The sequence below is a fragment of the Mastigoproctus giganteus genome, chromosome 7 (genome assembly GCF_048544385.1).
Source record: "Mastigoproctus giganteus isolate SK-2022 chromosome 7, ASM4854438v1, whole genome shotgun sequence".
Classification (NCBI taxonomy): domain Eukaryota; kingdom Metazoa; phylum Arthropoda; class Arachnida; order Uropygi; family Thelyphonidae; genus Mastigoproctus; species Mastigoproctus giganteus.
Window position 1 is genome coordinate 122,947,958 of NC_143581.1, and position 19,172 is coordinate 122,967,129.

Below are 19,172 nucleotides of genomic sequence, written 5' to 3' on the forward strand. Positions count from 1 at the left end.
TGCAAATGTATCACCAATTCACAAAGGGGGTTCAAAAGGTGACACAGGTTAACTATAGACTTGTTAGTTTAACTTGTGTTCCAGGGAAAATAATCGGATCACTGGTTAAAGAAGCATTGCAGGATCATCTAGACAAGACTGCAGTAATAGTTAAGACACATCATGGGTTTGTTAAAGGTAGGTCTTGTCTGACCAATTTGATTGGATACTATGTTGTGGTCACAAAAGAACTGAATGTTAAAAATAATTTTGATATCATATACTTGGATTTCAAGAAAGCTTTTGATACTATACTGTTGCACATGGAATAACTGCTGTACAAATCTGAGAGTTATGGCATTAACGGTATGTTGCTACAATGGATAAAAGGATGGTTGAGTAGGAGACGACAGAGTGGTAATCAATGGCCACTACTCTTCGTGGACTAATGTTATTAGTGGAGTTCCACAGGGTTCGGTGTTGGGCCCATTTACATGATATATCTTCATCAATGATATTGATGAAAGTATATCAGGTTTAATGTCCAAGTTTGCGGATGATACAAAGGTTGGCAGGGTTCTTAACGACAGTGAAGACAGTATGCTGCTACTCCAACTGGATCAAGATAAGTTGGGCAAATGGGCTGAAAAGTGGTAACTAAGGTTTAACATTGACAAAGGCAAAGTACTGCATATGGGTAGCAATAACTAAAGAGAAACGTACCAACTGTGTGGTACTACACTCAGGGAAGTGGAAAGTGAAAAAGACCTGGGGTAATTGTGCAATCAAATACGAAGTTCGCTGAGCAATGCAGAGGGGCACTGCCAGGGCAGGTCAATGGAGTCTTGTCAATGATATATAGGAATTTTGCTAGCAGGGACAGGCAGGTGATTATCCCGTTATACAAGGCAATGGTCAGGCCACAACTAGAGTACTGTGTACAGGTCTGGAGGCCTCATTTTAGGAAGGATGTAGTTGCTAGAATGAATACAAAGAAGGGCAACAAGATTGGTGAATGGAACAAAGGGATGCTCTTACCAAGAAAGGCTTAAGTTCTGCAAATTGCAGCACTCGGAGAGTAGGTACCTACAGAGGATTCTTCCTCTTACTCAGTTTAAGAGCCTGAGGGGGGCACAGATTCAAATTGAGGAAAGACAGTTGTAGAACAGATGTGCTGAAATTTGCCTTTAGCCAGCGGGTAGTTGATGGGTGGAACAGACACTTCCATCTTTTGTTGTGGAAGTTGGTGGCCTAAATAAATTTAAGGCTGAGCTGGACAGGCATTTGGAATGAATGGAGGGGTGAAATGGGAGGGTTTTTTTTTTTGGTCGATGCTACATAAGCCTTCTTTCTTGCATCATATGCCTCTACTAATGCTAATCTCGTATTATGAAATCCTTCATAATGCATTGGATTACTCGTACTACATCTAATAAATACTTTCCCATTAGAGAAGTCAGTGTTGCTTTTTTACAGTTGAGTACTACCACGTAGATTTTGAAGTTATTTGGCTTTTCATCTGTGTGGGTAGGTTGCCAGCTCTTATATCCAGGTATAAGAGCTGGCAAGCCAAGTGTGACTTCTTTACACAATATGAGAGAGAGAGGTGTAATGAAGGCTTATTAGACTAATAAAATGTTTTGTGCAAATACACCAAACTGACATTATTTAGTGCAAATCATTACTACATATTTGCATTTTGATATAAACTGATGATTAGGCATTGTTATTATAACATCTCATGTTTTACAGTACTCTTAGATTTGTTTTCATTTTGAAGATTATATATCTATTAATACTCACTTCTTAATAATAGGTCTTATGGCAGAATTAGCAGCACCAGTTAGAGTTTCACCTTTCATAAGGGTAAGTTATATTTCAGAAATAATATGAATTATGTAAAATATGCTACATAATTGTCAGATATGTTTTGTTAGTCCTTAGGTTTTGGGTGCAATTCTGATTCCACTGCCACTCTCATTTTCCTTCTCAGAGACATTTCTGTGTATTGGAGAGGCCATTCCAGTTGACTGGAAAATTTCAGGACACCATATTTTATTGAATACCCTACACTGTTGAATGAGCTACAGAGCCCTTTTTTAAGCCACGCAGGAAAAGAAAAAAAACTATCTGAATTTATGGAAAGTCTTAAAGTATGCATAATAGGGGGAAGTACAGATAGCGGTAATATGTAGCATATTGCCCTGTTTTCAAATCAAACAAAACTATCCACTATCAAGATAGAACTATGACATTATTATAGTTATTCATCTCTACAGCTTTCTTCTGCATCAGCAGCAAGCATGTTGTTATAATTGCTGTCTGATAAGCAGACATCCTTGGTGACATTGAGTTTATTAGATATTCCACTTAACTACTTAACTAAGCTCTTTTTCACCACTGTAGGCAAAATGCATGCCCATGCATTTTTTTTCATCCATGAGCAAAGCTGTTCAGTCTCCAGCCACTTGACGTTCCCCATTGCACAGTGATCCTAAAAATAAAATTAAATTAATGCACTTTTGTGTAATAATTGCTTTAACAATAGAACTGCTCACTACCAAAAATACCCAAAACTGCCATGCTGGTCATTTTGACTGCTGTGCATAAAAGACTTTCAACATTTTATTATAAGCATTGATAACAATACATAGTGTTGTGCTTATAGTAATACACATAAAAGTAATATGTCTGATAGCAAAAATTTGAACACAAACTATTTATGTCTAGAAAATAAACTGAAGTTAAAAATTAATTTGCACAATTTAAACAAATGAGTTTTTGCAACAGTTCCTGTACACTTTCTGCATGCATAATTTTTACACTCTGTGCGCATTTTTGTAGTTTTGTTTGCTGTGAATTGCCTAAGTGGCATTGGTACCTTTTGAGAGGTTTTACACATGGCTGCTATTGTTACTGTGATTTGAGCTGCTGCTTTCTGTGAATCTGTATATTCTATTCTGAGTTCTTCAGCTAGATTCAATATAAAATCTCTTCTCTTCCCTGTCACTTCATAAATAATCCAAGCATTGATTATTGCAAGATCTAATATACAGGCTGGCCTCGATTAACGCGATTAATTCGTCCCGCAAGCGCATCGCACAAAACAGAAATGCGTTAATCGAATATAATAATCAATAAGAAAAATTATAATTGGTCCTTGACCTTCTGGAATGTCCATAAAGAATTTTAAAAATATCTTTTAAATAACTTTTTAACTGTATACAATGTAAAAGATAATGAAAATAATTATGGAATTAAATGTTTATTGCATAAAACAGCGGTTCCCAAACTGTGCGCTGTGGAATATTTAAAATTTTCGAGGGAAACACAGTGATACTCAACATCTGTCGGACACCGCGCGAACTACTAGCTCGAGGTAGTTCACAGTTTCAACATTTCTTATTAAGTTGTTTGGACCTAACTACTAAACGGAACTGTTAGGTATTTCTTTTGGTCTGGGTGTGCCTTGAAAAAATTACTGAGACACTAAGGGCGCCGTGAACTGAGAAAGTTTGGGAACCTCTGACATAAAATACACAATGAAGAAATGACAGTTGTGGAAATATTTGAACAGTGTTGACTTTCTTTTCATCAATCAGTTTCCAATAGCCGACAACATCGACGGCGAAATAAATATTGCAGAGAACCTCAAACCTTTTGTTTGAGGTTCTATGCAATATGAAAGATTTCATCTAATTCTTTTACCGTTATCTCCTTTGTGGTAACATTTTCATCTGGCTCATTTAAAATTTGAATTTTTGTGCAAGTGTGCATTGACTTTATTAGCAGGAGACAAGTAACATGTCGTCTTCCGATGGTTGATGGAACACGCCGAGGCTGGCAGCAGGCAAACGTTTGTTAATTGACCGTACGACTCGTGGTAAGCTTAATGCACGATTCAAATCTTTTTCAACTATCGCATAAAAAAAAGATCGTGTTAACTGGAAATTTGCATTGTGTAAAGTGAAAAGTGGTATAATTTTTCAAATAGCGTTAACTGAAAATCGCGTTAATCGAACTCGCGTTATGCGAGGCCTGGCTGTATTATAAAAGATGTGAACCTGCTTTTGAATATTTTTTAGCTATTTGGTCTAAAACATCAACCCTTTATTCCGTTTCTTTGTAATATAATACTGTATCAGGCTTCTTCTTTGTACCATTATTTATTGCAACACTTGTATGAAGTTTACTTGAAATTATGACCTTTTTATTTGTTTTTGGCCTGATAATTCATCACGGTACAAAAGTTTGAAAACTGAAATGGAATATATAATTCTGCCTTCTTTTTTATGGATGGTGGAACTTCATGATCACAATTCACAGTTCCCAGTATAGTAGAATTTTTTTGGATTAATTTATTTGCCAATTCAAAACTGGTCAAGAAGTTATCAGTGGTTACATTTCTACCTCAATTCAAAAATAGTTCCATTAGTTTTAGGACAACATATTCAGAAAGTGGTTAATTCGCTGGGCACATATTGTCTTTCCCCAAATAAGGAAAGCCATTCAATAAATATTTTGAAGTGTCAGTTGCCAACCAGAACTTTACACCAAATTTGTTTGTTTTTTTGGCCATGGTGGATCGTCATCTAGCTTTAGTTGGAAATAGCTGCTCATCTATTGTAATGGTATGTATATAGCAAGTTTTATAGTTGGAAATAAATTTGCACCATATTTCTGAAGCAAAAGCAAAATTTCTTAAATTTCCCATATGCTCCTTCCTTGAAGATAGTATGTCAAATCTTAGAAATCACTTAATTTCACAAAAGTTTTTACACCAAATATTTTTGTCAATTTTTATAAAATTTGACCCCCCCCATATAGTTGGCCACAAACTATCCAGTTCTAAATTTCTAGTACCATATGCTCTGTGAGCTAAAAGTACAGCAATAAAAGCATCAAATTCTTGAATGGATGTAGACCAATTGTGATCCTTCAATTGTCTTTGTGCTTCGATTTCAGTGCAGTTCTGTATGTGTTTTATCATCGAGGTGTCTACAAATAAACAAAATGCACTTACCAAAGAATCTGTACACACATTTTATCTTGCATAAAGAGTTGGTGCAGGGTTATCATGAATCATGTTCCTCTGTAGTGCACATCCAGCTGAAGGACCACCAGATTTTACAACTTCCTTATGTGCCCAGATTTTGAAATAGCGTTGTAAAAATTGTTGAAATACCTTTCCATGTATAAAGTTTCACCCAGACTAAGCTAAAATTTGCATGGTGCAGGAATGTATACTAGTGACTTCTACACATTAGTATTAGTAATGGCAACATGGTGCAAGGAAAGGAAGCCTATGGCTTATAGTTGCACCAGCCAAAAAAATAAATAAATAAAATAAAATAACAAAAAATATATAAAATAATAAGAATAAAAACAAATTAATAATAAAAATTAATAAAAGAAAAGGAAATGGAGGATCTATGCATTTCCCTCCTCCCTTAGGTAATTATCCAGCTCCTTTGAATTTCCCCAGACTGTCAGCCTCTACCACTCATGTAGATAACTTATTCCAGTCTAAACAACTCCCCCCCCCATAACTTGAAATGATGGCCCCTAGTTCTAGAATAATTTATAACCGTGAAAATTTCATCCTTATTCATTTTGCTTATGCCTCTCAGAGCATTAAACACCTCAGTCAAGTCTCCTCTAAGGTGCCTAGTTTCCAATCTCCGCAACCCACATATTCGAAGTCTTTCCTCATATGGATGCCCTTTTGCTGATCTTACCAGGTGAATTACCCGTCTTTGGACTATTTCAAGAAGAACAATGGCTTTCTTTAGGTGCGGTCTCCATACTTGAACACAGCATTCCAAGTGTGGTATAACAATAGCCTTATACAATGGAATTACGACGTACTTATTAGGGTTTGGGAAGACTCGGTATTTTGGGGCTAGGCGAGTCTGTGTCTGAGTAGAGTCCAAAATACCAAGTTTGGGTCAGAGTCCAAGTCCTAGCTTAAAAAATTCTGAGCAACCTATTTTTTTGATTACACCACAAATATTAACATCATAAATTGATTTGGTAACAAATAGGTATTATGTACATTAGTAAACATTTTATTTAGATTTATATTTCACATCCAGAAATACATTCTAAGTAATAACCAACAATAAGTAAAATAAATTACGCTTTAACTTTATTTAAAAACCAGTATTTTAAAAAAACTAAGGCATTTAGTGATATGTCAGATAATCTACAACGTACTTTAGTGCAAAAGTTTGCCACAAAGGAAAATGTTTGCTTGGCAGTTGTCGATATAGATAGAATTGTTAATAAAGCATAATATAATTTGTCCAGATTTTCAGTTCTTTGTTTAGTACTTAAAAATAACAAATTCTTGCTTTAATTTATTAAAATTTGTTTCTGAAAGTGGAGGACAAGGAATTTTTGCGCTTTCTAAAATTGTCTTTAATTCTTCCATTGTTATGTGGTGTATAATATATGCACCATTCTCATTATAATCAGTTTGATTCTCATTAAATTGAACAATTTCACTTGGAAACAGCCTAATCATTAAGTTTGTTGCAAAATCTATAAGCCGTTTTTTGGTAATCTATTAGCACTTACAAGAAAATCCAAAATGTCTTAAATTTTCATTTCGACGTTCATTTATACGAGTTTTCATTTTATTTAATAGTTCTTGACCTAAATTCCATGGAATTTCTTCCAATTTTTTTAGCAATTAAAGTTAACTGCCAAATGTGCTGAATAAAGATTTGCATCTTTATTCAGCACATTTGGCAGTTAACTGTATAGTTAAGTGCTTCTGTAGTTAATTTAATCGGCTTTAAGGAGTTATTAAAATCGTGAAGCAATTGAATGTTGATTTTTTTATTAAATCTATATTACCAAAATCTTCAAGAGCTGCTTTGATGAATTGAAACAGTCTTAAAGTTAAAATCGTATCAAGTAATGAATTCCAACACGTCTTGACATCTGTGATTAATTCCATTTCATATCCTTATTCACATTTTATTTTCTGTTGTAGAAAATCGTTGCACACAGTAGACTTCTTAATATATTATACTGTTTGACGAACAATTTGAATATTTTTCTTTAAGTCATAAAACTTTGATAATTCTAATTGGTCAGCATCAACACAGAGTTCTCCTTTCTCTTCAGCAAAGTCATCATCAACTGTTTCAACTTCATTTTCCTCGTAACTCATGCTTTTCTTGTACAAACCATCGCATACAGCTAAATGTATTGTATGGTTAAGACACAAATGATATAATACAGGAGACTCACAACCATATTTTAACATAATACTAGCACTGTCAAAAACATATTGTTGATCCAACAATATGTTTTTCAAAATTGATATTGAAATTTTTCAAATGATTTCTTACAAGTTCTACTAATTGCAGAGCTGAACATGAATTTTGAATTTGAACTAAACCAAGATTATATGTTACACCATCATTTCCATGAAGATTAATATTTAAAAATTGTCTCATTTTTGTACTTGTCCACTCACCAAGAGAGAGACTAAATCTTTTACTCTTACTCAATTTTTCCTGTATTAAATTTGTCATTTCTGATTTTTTTAATTTGATAAATATTGTGAATCAATTTCATCACATCTTTTTCTGCTTTAGGAAGCTTATAACCTGAATTACAAAGACTTTCTCGAATAAAACTAGATTTTGTAATTGCTCTTACAGATATATTATAAACAGCAGCTAATTCTGAAACAATCTCATCGAAAGATTTTTTTAACAAAATAATTATCTAAAATGTTTACTTTTTTGGAAGAACTACATTCTTGTTTTTCATCTTCTGTTTGCAAAATTATTTGGTGTTTAGTTTTTAAATGTTTTATCATAGTTGAAGTCTTTCCATCTTTGTTTGATGATTTCATTGAACAATTTCTTGCATTGGACTTTGGAGTTCGGTCCTGATGCAAAGTGTTCCCAAACCTTTGAGCTCTTTTTCCTTTGGCATATTAAAGTTTTTTTTTTTTTTTTTTTCAAATTATCTGAAATTGTACAAAAATGATTAATATATTTAAATAAAGAACAGAATAATTCATATTAACAGGTAAAAATGTGTTTAAAATTTTATATAAGACCAGATAATCACGAGAGTAGAGTAATAAATTTAATCTGTTAAAAGTAAAGGTTATTCCAAGTTATAAATTCCAGGCTATAAATTCAAACTTCTGTATTATATCAAGTTTCTGTGAAACTTGACATAATACAGAAAATGTGCACATCCATGAAAAATAACTACAAAATAAATCACTTACTATCTAACTTCAGCTTGCAAAAATACATAAAAATGTGCAAAAACAGTAAAGAAACTCTTGTATAATCTTAAAATATTTGCATCACAATCATATTTTTTTGATATGACGCGTTATATGAATGAACAAGGCGAGTTATTGCAATGAAGTGCCATCTCACATATGAGATGAAAAAAATAGCAATATGATGGCTATTTTATATCGCAAGATTCAGACTCGTTGAGTCTCAAACAGAGTCCGAGTAATTAATAAAAGACTTGTCGAGTCTGAGTACTCAGACTCGAAAAACCCTAGTCCTTATCTCTACTAGTGATTGTTCAATAAATCATTGATAGGACACCTTGAGCCCTCCTTGCAACCAGTCTACAATGCTCGGAGAACTTCATATCTGACCATATCGTAAACCCAAGTCCCTTTCCTCTACTGGCTTTAGTTCAACTCCACCAAGTGCATAAGTTATTTTGGGCCCCAGGTGCAATACCTTACACTTTGCTGGATTAAAGCATAGCTGCCATTTTTCTGATCATCCCTGAAGTCTATCTAGGTCATTCTGAAGAAGCTCTGCTTGGCAGCAATCATTAGCTACTCTACGAATCTTTACATCATCTGCAAATTTAGACATCACGCCCTTATCCCTTCATCGTTGTCATTTATGAAAATCAAGAACAATGGTCCTAATACTGTTCCTTCAGGAACCCCACTTATTATATCAACCCAATCTGAGGAATAGCCATTTATCACAACCCTCTGCCTCCTTCCCAGAAGCTTGCTATCCATCTTAGGATTTTCCCTGTGATTCCAACCTGTTCCGGCTTATAAAGTAACCACTCATGTGGGAAAGTCAAATGCTTTGCTGAAATCCAAGTAAACAACGTCGAAATTATTCCCTACGTCCAGCTCTTGAGTAACCCTGTCAAAATAGCTAACCAGATTAGTTAAACATGATTTTCCCTTACAAAACCATGCTGAGTATCCTTCAGGAATTCCATTTCTATCTAAGTGATCCTGAATTCCACCCTTGATTGTAGTCGCCATGATTTTTCCTGCTACTGAAGTTAGACTAACTGGCCGGTAATTTCCCACTTCATTCTTAGAACGGCCCTTATGTATTTGAGATACATTGGCAGTGTTCCAATCCAACGGAATCACTCCCGAGTCCAGTGATGTTCTCATAATTAGCCTCAATGGTTCAATGCACTCACTTGCCACCTCCCTTAAGATTATAGGGTAAATGCTATCAACCACAGGAGCCTTACTGGCCTCTAGGCTCAAGTTTTTTCATTAAATAAACTTGTGAAATTTCAACATCATTATTTAAATTTTTTTTAAACTTCACTCCCAGGGTTTTTCTTTTGTAAATATCAATGCAAAATAACTGTTGAGTTCATCTGCAGCAGCAGCTGGTGTATTTAATACTATCTCCTTTCCCTTATGTAAAGGTCCGATCTGGTTTGTTAGCAAACCAGCATTTATAAATGCTCTTCTTAGCATTTATATATGTGAAGAATTCCTTCCCCCCCCACTTTGCTAGCAATTTCTCACAATCTGGCTTTGCTAGCCTAACCTTTTCAGTGGCATTATTACAGATCGGTTTGTAGCTGTTATAGGCTTCAGTACTTTTTATTGCTGTAACTTTTCAATGCCGTCTTTTCTGCTCAAGTAATTTGGCAACTTCATTATTCATCCGACTTGGAATCCTCCTCGTGGAGTATTTTTTTAATGGTATATAAGCATTCAAGGCTTCTGTGACTAATGTTTTAAAGGTATACCATAATTCAATTGTATTTGCTCTCTATGAGATATCTACCCAGTTAATAGAGGCCATGTAACACCTTAAGGCATTGTAATTTCCTTTCCTGAAATTATAACCCATTTCTTTGCCTTTAACTACTGCTACCTCTCTCTCTTCATTGCCCACCGTAGAACTCTGTGAGCACTTCCTGCTACTGGTCCCTGTACTATCAGCCCTATTATGTCATCTGGTTCATGGGTGATATGAGGTCTAGAGTATTCTTTTCCCTAGTACTTTCCCTGACATGTTGATACAAATAACAATCATCTAGTTGATTTAAAAATTTTGTTCCCCATGTGGAGTTACCTTCCCATTTGCTCCAATCAATCAGAGGCAAATTTAAATCACCCATAATAAGACATTCGCACTTACTTGCCCATTCCATTTGCATGTAGAGGCTCTCATCATAACCTTCACAATCACCTGGCCTGTAGATTACTCCCACTCTCGTTATACCTTTACTTCCAACTATTTCACACCATACAGATTCTATACTAGTATGCGAAACATCTGAATCTGGGAAAGCTTTCTTCGCACTCAGGCTCCTTTTGATAAGAAGCATGACTCCACTGCCCCTTCTATCTTCCCTGTTCTTCCTAAATACATTATACATACCGCACTGAAGCTCATCATCCCTTATCTGCGGGTGGCACCACGTTTCTGTTAACGGTGGCACCATGCACCATTACTTGTCCTAACCAGCAGTTCGAATTTACTCATTTTATTGATGACAATTCTGACATTACTGTATAAACAATTAAGACTTAGCGTTCTTAACTACCCTGACACACCCCTTAAAAAAAGTTATTTAAGCTCGCTTCCCTGGCATTTGCTACCCGCTTATTTGTAACGTTTTTTTCCCTCAGAACATCTTGCTACTATGTTCTGTTGCGGTAACAAACCAATACTCTTGAGGTATGTGCAAGAGGTAATTTGACCAACACTATCAGATAAACGCATATCTATATTACCCTTATTCCCCCTAAACTAGCAGTTTCCCTGAACCTTTAAAGTATCCTCAATAATACTGGCAAAAACTTTTGCACCACTTTTGTTTAAATGTATCCGTCTCTACAAAACAGATTCCTTCTATCTAAAAATGCAGGCCTATACCATTATCTATACCTAAAACTGCTTTGGCAGTTTTAGGTATAGATAATGTACAAAATTATTTGCAATTGTACATGCTGAAAGAGTTAATGGAAGGTTAGGAAATGCCATGACCTCACTTTCTTCTGTAGTTAAAAAGGGTTTCTTCTGCAAATTGGCAACAGTTTAAAGTAGAAAAGGTCAAATTGACTGTCATGGCAGTACTAGTGTTAAGTGAAGTGATTGTAACATACAGCAATACCCCACTTAGCATGGCTTCAAACAGCACGGGTTTCACTAAAGCACGGTTTTCAATTAAGTTTAAGTCAAAAATTTACTGTACATATTAAAACTCATTCAATAGCCTAGACAGGTACTATACATATATGCTGCGGTGCCAACTATTGTCTACCATGCACATGTGACAATAGCTCCTTTCAGGCAGTCAGCTGCATCGCGCAACAGTTCAGTATTCTTAATTCCATCCTGACTAGATGGCATGATAGTTTTTCAAACTTTTCATTTCAAAATTTATTTTTTACCCCTTTAAATATGATCGATAATATATCTGCATCTTGGCTAGAAATCACTGCCCTATTTGGTAAATGATTTCACTGGTTTTGAATTGCAAATTCAGATAATTGCCGAAGACATTGTGAAGGTCGGAAAAGACTTGGGATTTGAAACTTTGGATACTGCCAATTTACGTGACTGCACTGACTCACATGCAACTTATATGATGCAACTCTCCTTGAAATTGACGAGCAAACTGCATATGCAGAAGAGGAAAACAATTCTGAAGTGGATAACACTGAAGTGCCACCAAAACAATTTTCAACAGAAGAACTGGAGAAAGTTTTTTGGGGGATTGACATGGCCTGCGAGGCGATTACGAATGGAGATCCAAATGTTGAACGTAAAGACTTGTACGCTGAGAAAAAGAAGAGATAGCTTCACCAGACTTCATTATTGAAATACCTAAATAAAAAACTGCTTTTTTTAAAGCTTTTTTCTCATCTCTCATGATGTTACCTTTTCATTAATAAAATTTTTGAAATTTTTTTTTTTAATTTCAAATCCTTTTAATTGACTATCAAGTGCCAATTGTTTATAGATTTATTATAATTTGTTTATAGACTGTTTCTCTGGTACGCATTCAATTAAAACCCATTATAATTATATATTTCACATAACACGGAATAGTTTCGGTACAAATTATCAGTGCTATGCGGGGTTTGTTGTATGTCATGCCATTAACACGGTGCCTCCATAGCTAGGTAGGCAGGAGCAGCAGTGCGTAGTACACGCTTCTTGATTAGACCGAGGTTCGAGCCCATGACCACCAAATACGGAGGATGCGGAAAGGTCAGGGAATGACCACCGCATATCCCTGGAGCAATTTGGCCTTAGTTGCTAATGCTACTAAAAACTAAATAACAACAACAGCCAATAAGAACAGATAATTCAGCTGAGTTTTGAGCTATGCATTTAAATTTCTGATCCCAGACTTGTTGAATGGTCACATTGCTCATACATTTATTTTTTTTAAAACATCAAGTAATATATATGTGTGTGTGTGTGTGTATATATATATATTTTTTTTTATTCCCCCCCCCCCCCATTTTAGCAATTCTTTTACAAACTAATAATATAGATATTAATGCACGTCTAAATGACAAAATCCAAAATACTCTTCATAACTTTTATATCTACTTGGATTTTGTCCCAGTTGTTGGATCAAATCCAGAGATAATATTTGATACTGGCAAATGATGCAAGAAAGCAAGCTTATACATTATCAGCCAAGAGAAAAAATAAAACTTCCCATTTTGTGTGTACATCTCCTCTAACAGTTTTTCTAGTTCATCCTTCAATTAATTCAAACTACCACTTGCACAACTCCAAATGGGAGTTTGTTCCAACAAACAACACCACTTTCTGGCTGAAGGCAAATTTCTGAATATCTGACCTGCAACCATTCTTCCTCAAGTTGAAGTTAAGCCCACTTGTGTGTAATCTGAGTCCTTACCAAACTCGTTATTCTTCTCTGCAACCATTCAAACAGATCCATGTCCTTCCTAAAATGAGGCTTCCAGACCTGTATGCAGTATTCAAGGCCTAACCATTGCTTTATACATAGAGATAACCAACTCCTTATCCCTGCTGAAAAAATTCCTGCATATCATTGACAAAATCCCCATGAGCCATCCTGGCAACATGTCTGCACTGCTCAGAGAATTCACAATATGGCCCAAGAGGCCCTTGTGCCAAAAACCCAAATACAACAACAGCTCAGAGAACTTTACATCTGATTGCACAATTACTCCCAGGTCATTTTTGTTATCCACTCCCAGACTGTGTTACCACACAGTTGGTACATTAATCTGAGATTGCTAATCCCCATATTTAAGTATCGACCAGTGCAATACCGCCACTTTGCTTATTGGAGGCTTAAAGTGGTGAAACCCATGTTTATTCTCTAGAGCAGGGCTTCTTAAACTTTTTTCATTCACGACCCCATTTATGATTGCGACCCCATATAAATATAAAAGAAAGATAAATTAATATTTTTTGATGATTTATTTATTAGGTAACAATATACATATACATATGAAAATATATAGTTTTAGAACTCGTTTTGAAACATACAAAAATCTAAAATTAAAAATTGCACAAAAAATTGTAAAATTGTATTTATTATAGTTTACAAAAATTATATGCCCTATTTTTCATCAAAATTGCATTTTTTGCAATAACATAAATAAAAGGGGATTCTGACCGTCTTAGTTCGCTCGATTATATTCGAACGCAGTCGTTGAGTGGTAAGTGTTAAATTAAAATTAAAGTAAAAAATTTAATGAGATGGATGTGCCTGTTTTTTATTGCATAACAAATTAAATCTTGGTGGAATGTTTGACACTGCTGGACGTAAGACCTCTTCAACATTTTTTAGCGCTGAACGATACTGGGATTTAATATGTGTTAAAGCTGAGAAAGTAACTTCACATAAATATGTGGTGTTGAATGGCAGAAGTACATTTAACGGCATATCAGCGATTGTGGGAAATTCAGTTCTAGTTCCGATCCAGAATTCAGTCAAGGACTTTTTTTGAAATTGTAGTTTTAAGTTTGAGTCACTCGAAAGCTCAGCAAATTCCTCTTGAGCTTTAAGTGGCAGGTGATCAATCTCACTTAAGCCAATCCAAAATGGCTTTTGAATCCAAACTATTTTTTGGAAATCAATATTTAATATAAAATATGTACGGAACTGTGTTTCTAGCGCTTTTAAGTGATCTAATATTTAAAATAATTAATTTTTGCAAAAATTATTTTATTGCAAAAATACAATAATTTTTGCAATAAAAGTTTTACAATGAATTTTCTCGATTATAAAATTGTCGACACTGGAAAACATTTCGAACGAATTTTTTTCTACCCTACTTTTCCAAATGTTGATCTTTTTGATAAAACTTTCAATTTTATCATTCGAAGTAAATATATTGCAATTTTTTCCTTGGAGAGACAAGTTGAGATCGTTTAATTTCGCAAAAATATCTGACAAATAACACAGCTTGGATAGCCATAAGTCATTTTGAAAAAAAGCAGCAAGTTCACATTTGAGGATTGAGGACGAGGGTTTCCTGTGCGGACGTGCCTTTCTGCCGCTCTTGGAACAGAGAAGTTTTTTCTGATTTATTTTCTGCTTTATAGTTTAAATTGACATATTAACTTATTTCTAGAGTAGCTTTATATTCCTATTTACGGTACTTAAAGTTGAAGTAACTTAGATAGAGATTTGTAGGTATTACTTAGTATCGGAAAGGGTATCAAATCCACGTGTTTACCGTTCATAAACAGCCGCCATTGTTACGTGAAAATTAATCAATAAAATCTATTAATCTTGTCGAACTTCATTGGCAATTAAATTGTACTTTTAACTATACATATAACCACTTAGGTTACGGAACATAAATAATTAGTAAAAATAAATAATTAATACATAACTTGATACTATATAATATCGGTGTTTAGATACACCATAGACACTCTTAAAAAAACTATAAAGTAGTTGTTGTGGGCATCATTTGCTCTCTCTCATATTGTGCTCCGCCTTCACGACGAGTTGCCATGATACTGCACTAACTCAAATAAGTAACGCTTCACTAATAGAGAAGACTATTGTTACTTATTCTCAGTGAGTACCACCACCCAGACATGTTTCAAGGCTATTTATGTATGTATGTGAATATCTACTCGAATATCCACTTGTCCCTATTAGACTTAGAAAAGCAAAAAGGTAGAGGGAAAGTTATATAGTAGGAGTGGAAGAGGAAAAGAAACGGTGTAGAAGAATGAAAGGGACAATAACTCCTTCAACTCACACCACTCAAAAACTCAAACTCCTCGAATAGGCAACGCTTCCCCAGTGGAGAAGGCTGTTGTTACCTATTCTTGGAAACTCTGGACATCATCAGGCGCCCCCTGGTGCCGTTTCAGGGCTATTTGGCCCTTCTTCGTGGGTGGGTAGGTACCCGAGTGATTTCAAGGCTATTGGCCTATCATCAGTGGGTGGACAGGCCCTAGTATTGCAGACATGACGACCCAGTTGTGAAGTTAATCGCACAATATGAGAGATACCAAAAGGTGTATAAGATAATATTTAAAATAATTAAATGCACATGGCATAATACTTTAATAAGAGTTTAGTATCTATATAATATCGGGGTTTAGATACACCATAGACACTCTTAAAAAAACTACAAAGTAGTTGTTGTGGGCATCATTTGCTCTTTCTCATATTGTGCTCCGCCTTCACGACGAGTTGCCATGATACTGCACTACCTCAAATAAGTAACGCTTCACTAATAGAGAAGACTATTGTTACTTATTCTCAGTGAGTACCACCACCCAGACAGGCGGAGCCCAATATAAGAAAGAGCAAATGATGCCCACAACAACTACTTTGTAGTTTTTTTAAGAGTGTCTATGGTGAATCTAAACACCGATATTATATAGATACTAAACTCTTAAAGTATTATGCCATGTGCATTTAATTATTTTAAATAACTTGATACGGAAGTTATATAAAGGGATTTTGTAGATAACACTCGTTACTGAAACGCGATACAGCATATCCAGAATTCGATAGCATTAGCTTTGTATAGTATAGTGCATAATATAATATTGTCAATTAATCAGTAGATCTATTAATCTTGTTAAACTTCATTGTCAATTAAATTGTACTTTTAACTATATATATATATAACGACTTAGAGTACAAACGTAACAAATAATTAATACATACTTGATACGGAAGTTATATAAAGGGAACTCGTAGATAACACTCGATACTGAAAAATAAATATAGCGTTATAACTGTGTTAAGATACAAGTTTAAGGTTTTAAATTTTGTTCTGAAATTGTAATTTTATTGACATTTAAATCGAAATCATGACTCTGACCAGAGCAGCAAAGAAAAAGGCTCAAGCTAATGGGAGTGCTGTGACTCAGGGGAGAACTGAGGGGGGCAGTTGCCCTCTGAATCACAGCCTTTTAAGATGCACTGTTTGCTTGATGTTTGCGGAGCAATCGGGTACGGGACATGATACTGCCATGGGGGATGTCTTTGTGTGTGCACGGTGCAAGGAAATTAGGCGACAACTCGGCGTTGTTATGGGCCTATATGAGACCTTGAAAGACAGGGTGGATGCCCTCGAAGGAAATAAATTGAGGGGCCCATCAAGCTCTCAGCTGCCCACATCAACGCCAGAGCTTGCACTTGGTCATCTTGCAACACAGAGGCAGCCCCCAAGGCAGAATGCGCTGGTCCCACAGGAACTAGTAGTTGTTGGTGACTCTATTGTCAGGGAAACGGGGAACATGCTTTGTAAAAAAGGATAGGTGGAACAGGACCAGGGTATGTCTGCCAGGGACAAAGGTTGATGACGTTGTAGAGCAGATATCATCTTTTAAGGGCACAAAAGGTGATATAGTTGTACACATTGGCACTAATGATATTAAGAGTAGGAGACCAGCGGAATTACTTAACAAGTACAGGTCACTTTTGAAAAAAAGCCGTGAAGTAGGGTTGAATTTGAAAGTGTCTGCAATTCTGCCCAGACACGATAGGAGGGAGTATATGATGAGAGCCTTGTCGATCAATTCGGCCCTGGAAAGATTGTGCAAGGCTCAAGGGGTAGAATTTTTTTCAGCCTGGATTGTACTTGTTAACAGGAGAGATTGCTTCTACAGGGATGGGATACACTTAAATAGAAAGGGTGCAAGAATATTTGCTGATGCTATCGAGGCAGTGTTAGGTGGGTCGGAAAACTGCTAGCTTGGGGAGAGACAAAGACTAATGGATTAACAGTAGCCACTGGCAGAGGTGAAAGAGATTCTTGCACTGCTTCTATTGGAATGAGCAGAAGCCTGAAAAACAAGATGCAGGATATTTCAGAGACTGCTGGAAGTCATTGCGGTACAAGTAAACACATGGGTTGTGTTAGGGTAGCTAAGAATAGAAACAGGTGCAGGTATACTTGCGTGTACACCAATGCTAGGAGTTTAGTAAATAAATTTGATGAATTTGAGGTATTGCTCAAAACATCAAAGGCAGATATTGTTGGGATATCAGAGACGTGGTGTCACACAGATATAAGGAATGCAGAACTGGAATTTGGGGAGTACAATGTGTATAGAAAGGATAGACAGGACAGGAGGGGTTATGTTATTAGTTAAAAAATACACAAAATCCAAGGAAGTGAAGCCAGTCGACATTGATGGACAGGGCAGTGTCGAGTCAGTTTGGTGTGACATAAGCATAGGTAAATCAAAATTGAGAGTAGGAGTGTGCTATAGTCGTAATGACTCTGATGAGTATAATAAGATACTGTACAGGGAAATAGAATGGGCCAGTAAATCAGAGAGTCTTATAATGGGGGATTTTAATTTCCCAGATATTGACTGGAATTTGTGGGTTGGTCACTCACACACTCGCAAGGGTTTTGTGGATTTATTGGATGATTGTTTTCTACACCATCATGTTCAGGAGGCAACTAGAGGGAGTAATACTCTTGATCTGATTATCAGTAGTGATTCTTCATGCATTAGGAATCTGCAGATAAAGGAACCACTGGGTGGCAGTGATCACAGTGTGCTGAAGTGGAATTTACTCAAGGAGGTAACTACCATCAGAGGTAAAGGGAAGGGTTTTTGCTTTCGTAAAGGCGACTATGATGGTCTGAGACAGTATTTAAAAAAACTAAAATCTCGTTACGGCGGAACACTGACAATTGACTACACTAGAAGAGCGTCAATACTACACTAGTTCACATTACAGTCAGTGTTATTGAATCATAGTCTCGCTGCACGTGTGCGCGCGCATTCCTCCCTTTGTTTGTGTGCAGGTGTGTGAGTGTGACCCTGCACAAATACACATCTAGATGTTATAAAATCGTGTATTTAAATATTTGACATTAAAATCTCTCGCGACCTCAGAATTTTGCTACGCGACCCCATTTGGGGTCGCGACCCATAGTTTAAGAAGGCCTGCTCTAGAGCAAAGTTTCCGGCTTTCCCCCCCCCCCATACTTCTCTTTCAGCCCATGCGCAGTACCAAGTACTATAGGTTTTGATACCTTTCGTGTTCGGGGTTTCCATTAAAAAAAAAAAAAAACCTTGCATTTTTCAATATTGAACTTCAATTGCCACTTCTCAGCCCATCTGCCAAATTTACACAGATCTTGTTGCAGTAGCATACCCTGTAATTAACTACCCTGCCAACCATTATATCATCTGCAAATTTAGACATTAAGCCTGACATACCTCTCATCAGTATTATTAATAAATATAGAAAACAACAATGGACCCAGCACCGAACTCTGGTAGACTTCACCAATAACATTAATCCAAGAAGACCAGTGGCCATTGATAACAACTCTGTCTTCTTCCACCCAACCATCCCTTTAACCATAGCAACAACTTTCCCTTAATGGCTTACTGCTCCAATTTTTATAGCAGACATTTATATGCAACTGTTTCAAAAGCTTTTTTGAA

At 35.9% G+C, this 19,172-nt stretch overlaps 1 protein-coding gene across 1 annotated transcript in view; it reads left to right on the top strand.

Moving 5' to 3' along the window:
• The window catches only part of ATPsynE (ATP synthase, subunit E), a 96,015-nt gene that overhangs the window by 21,285 nt on the left and 55,558 nt on the right, over nt 1-19,172 (top strand). Inside the window, exon 2 of the mRNA XM_090377085.1 lies at nt 1,796-1,845. Coding sequence (XP_090233211.1) covers nt 1,801-1,845 — 45 coding nt within the window. The 5' untranslated portion in view covers nt 1,796-1,800. The remainder of the gene's footprint in view (nt 1-1,795; nt 1,846-19,172) is intronic.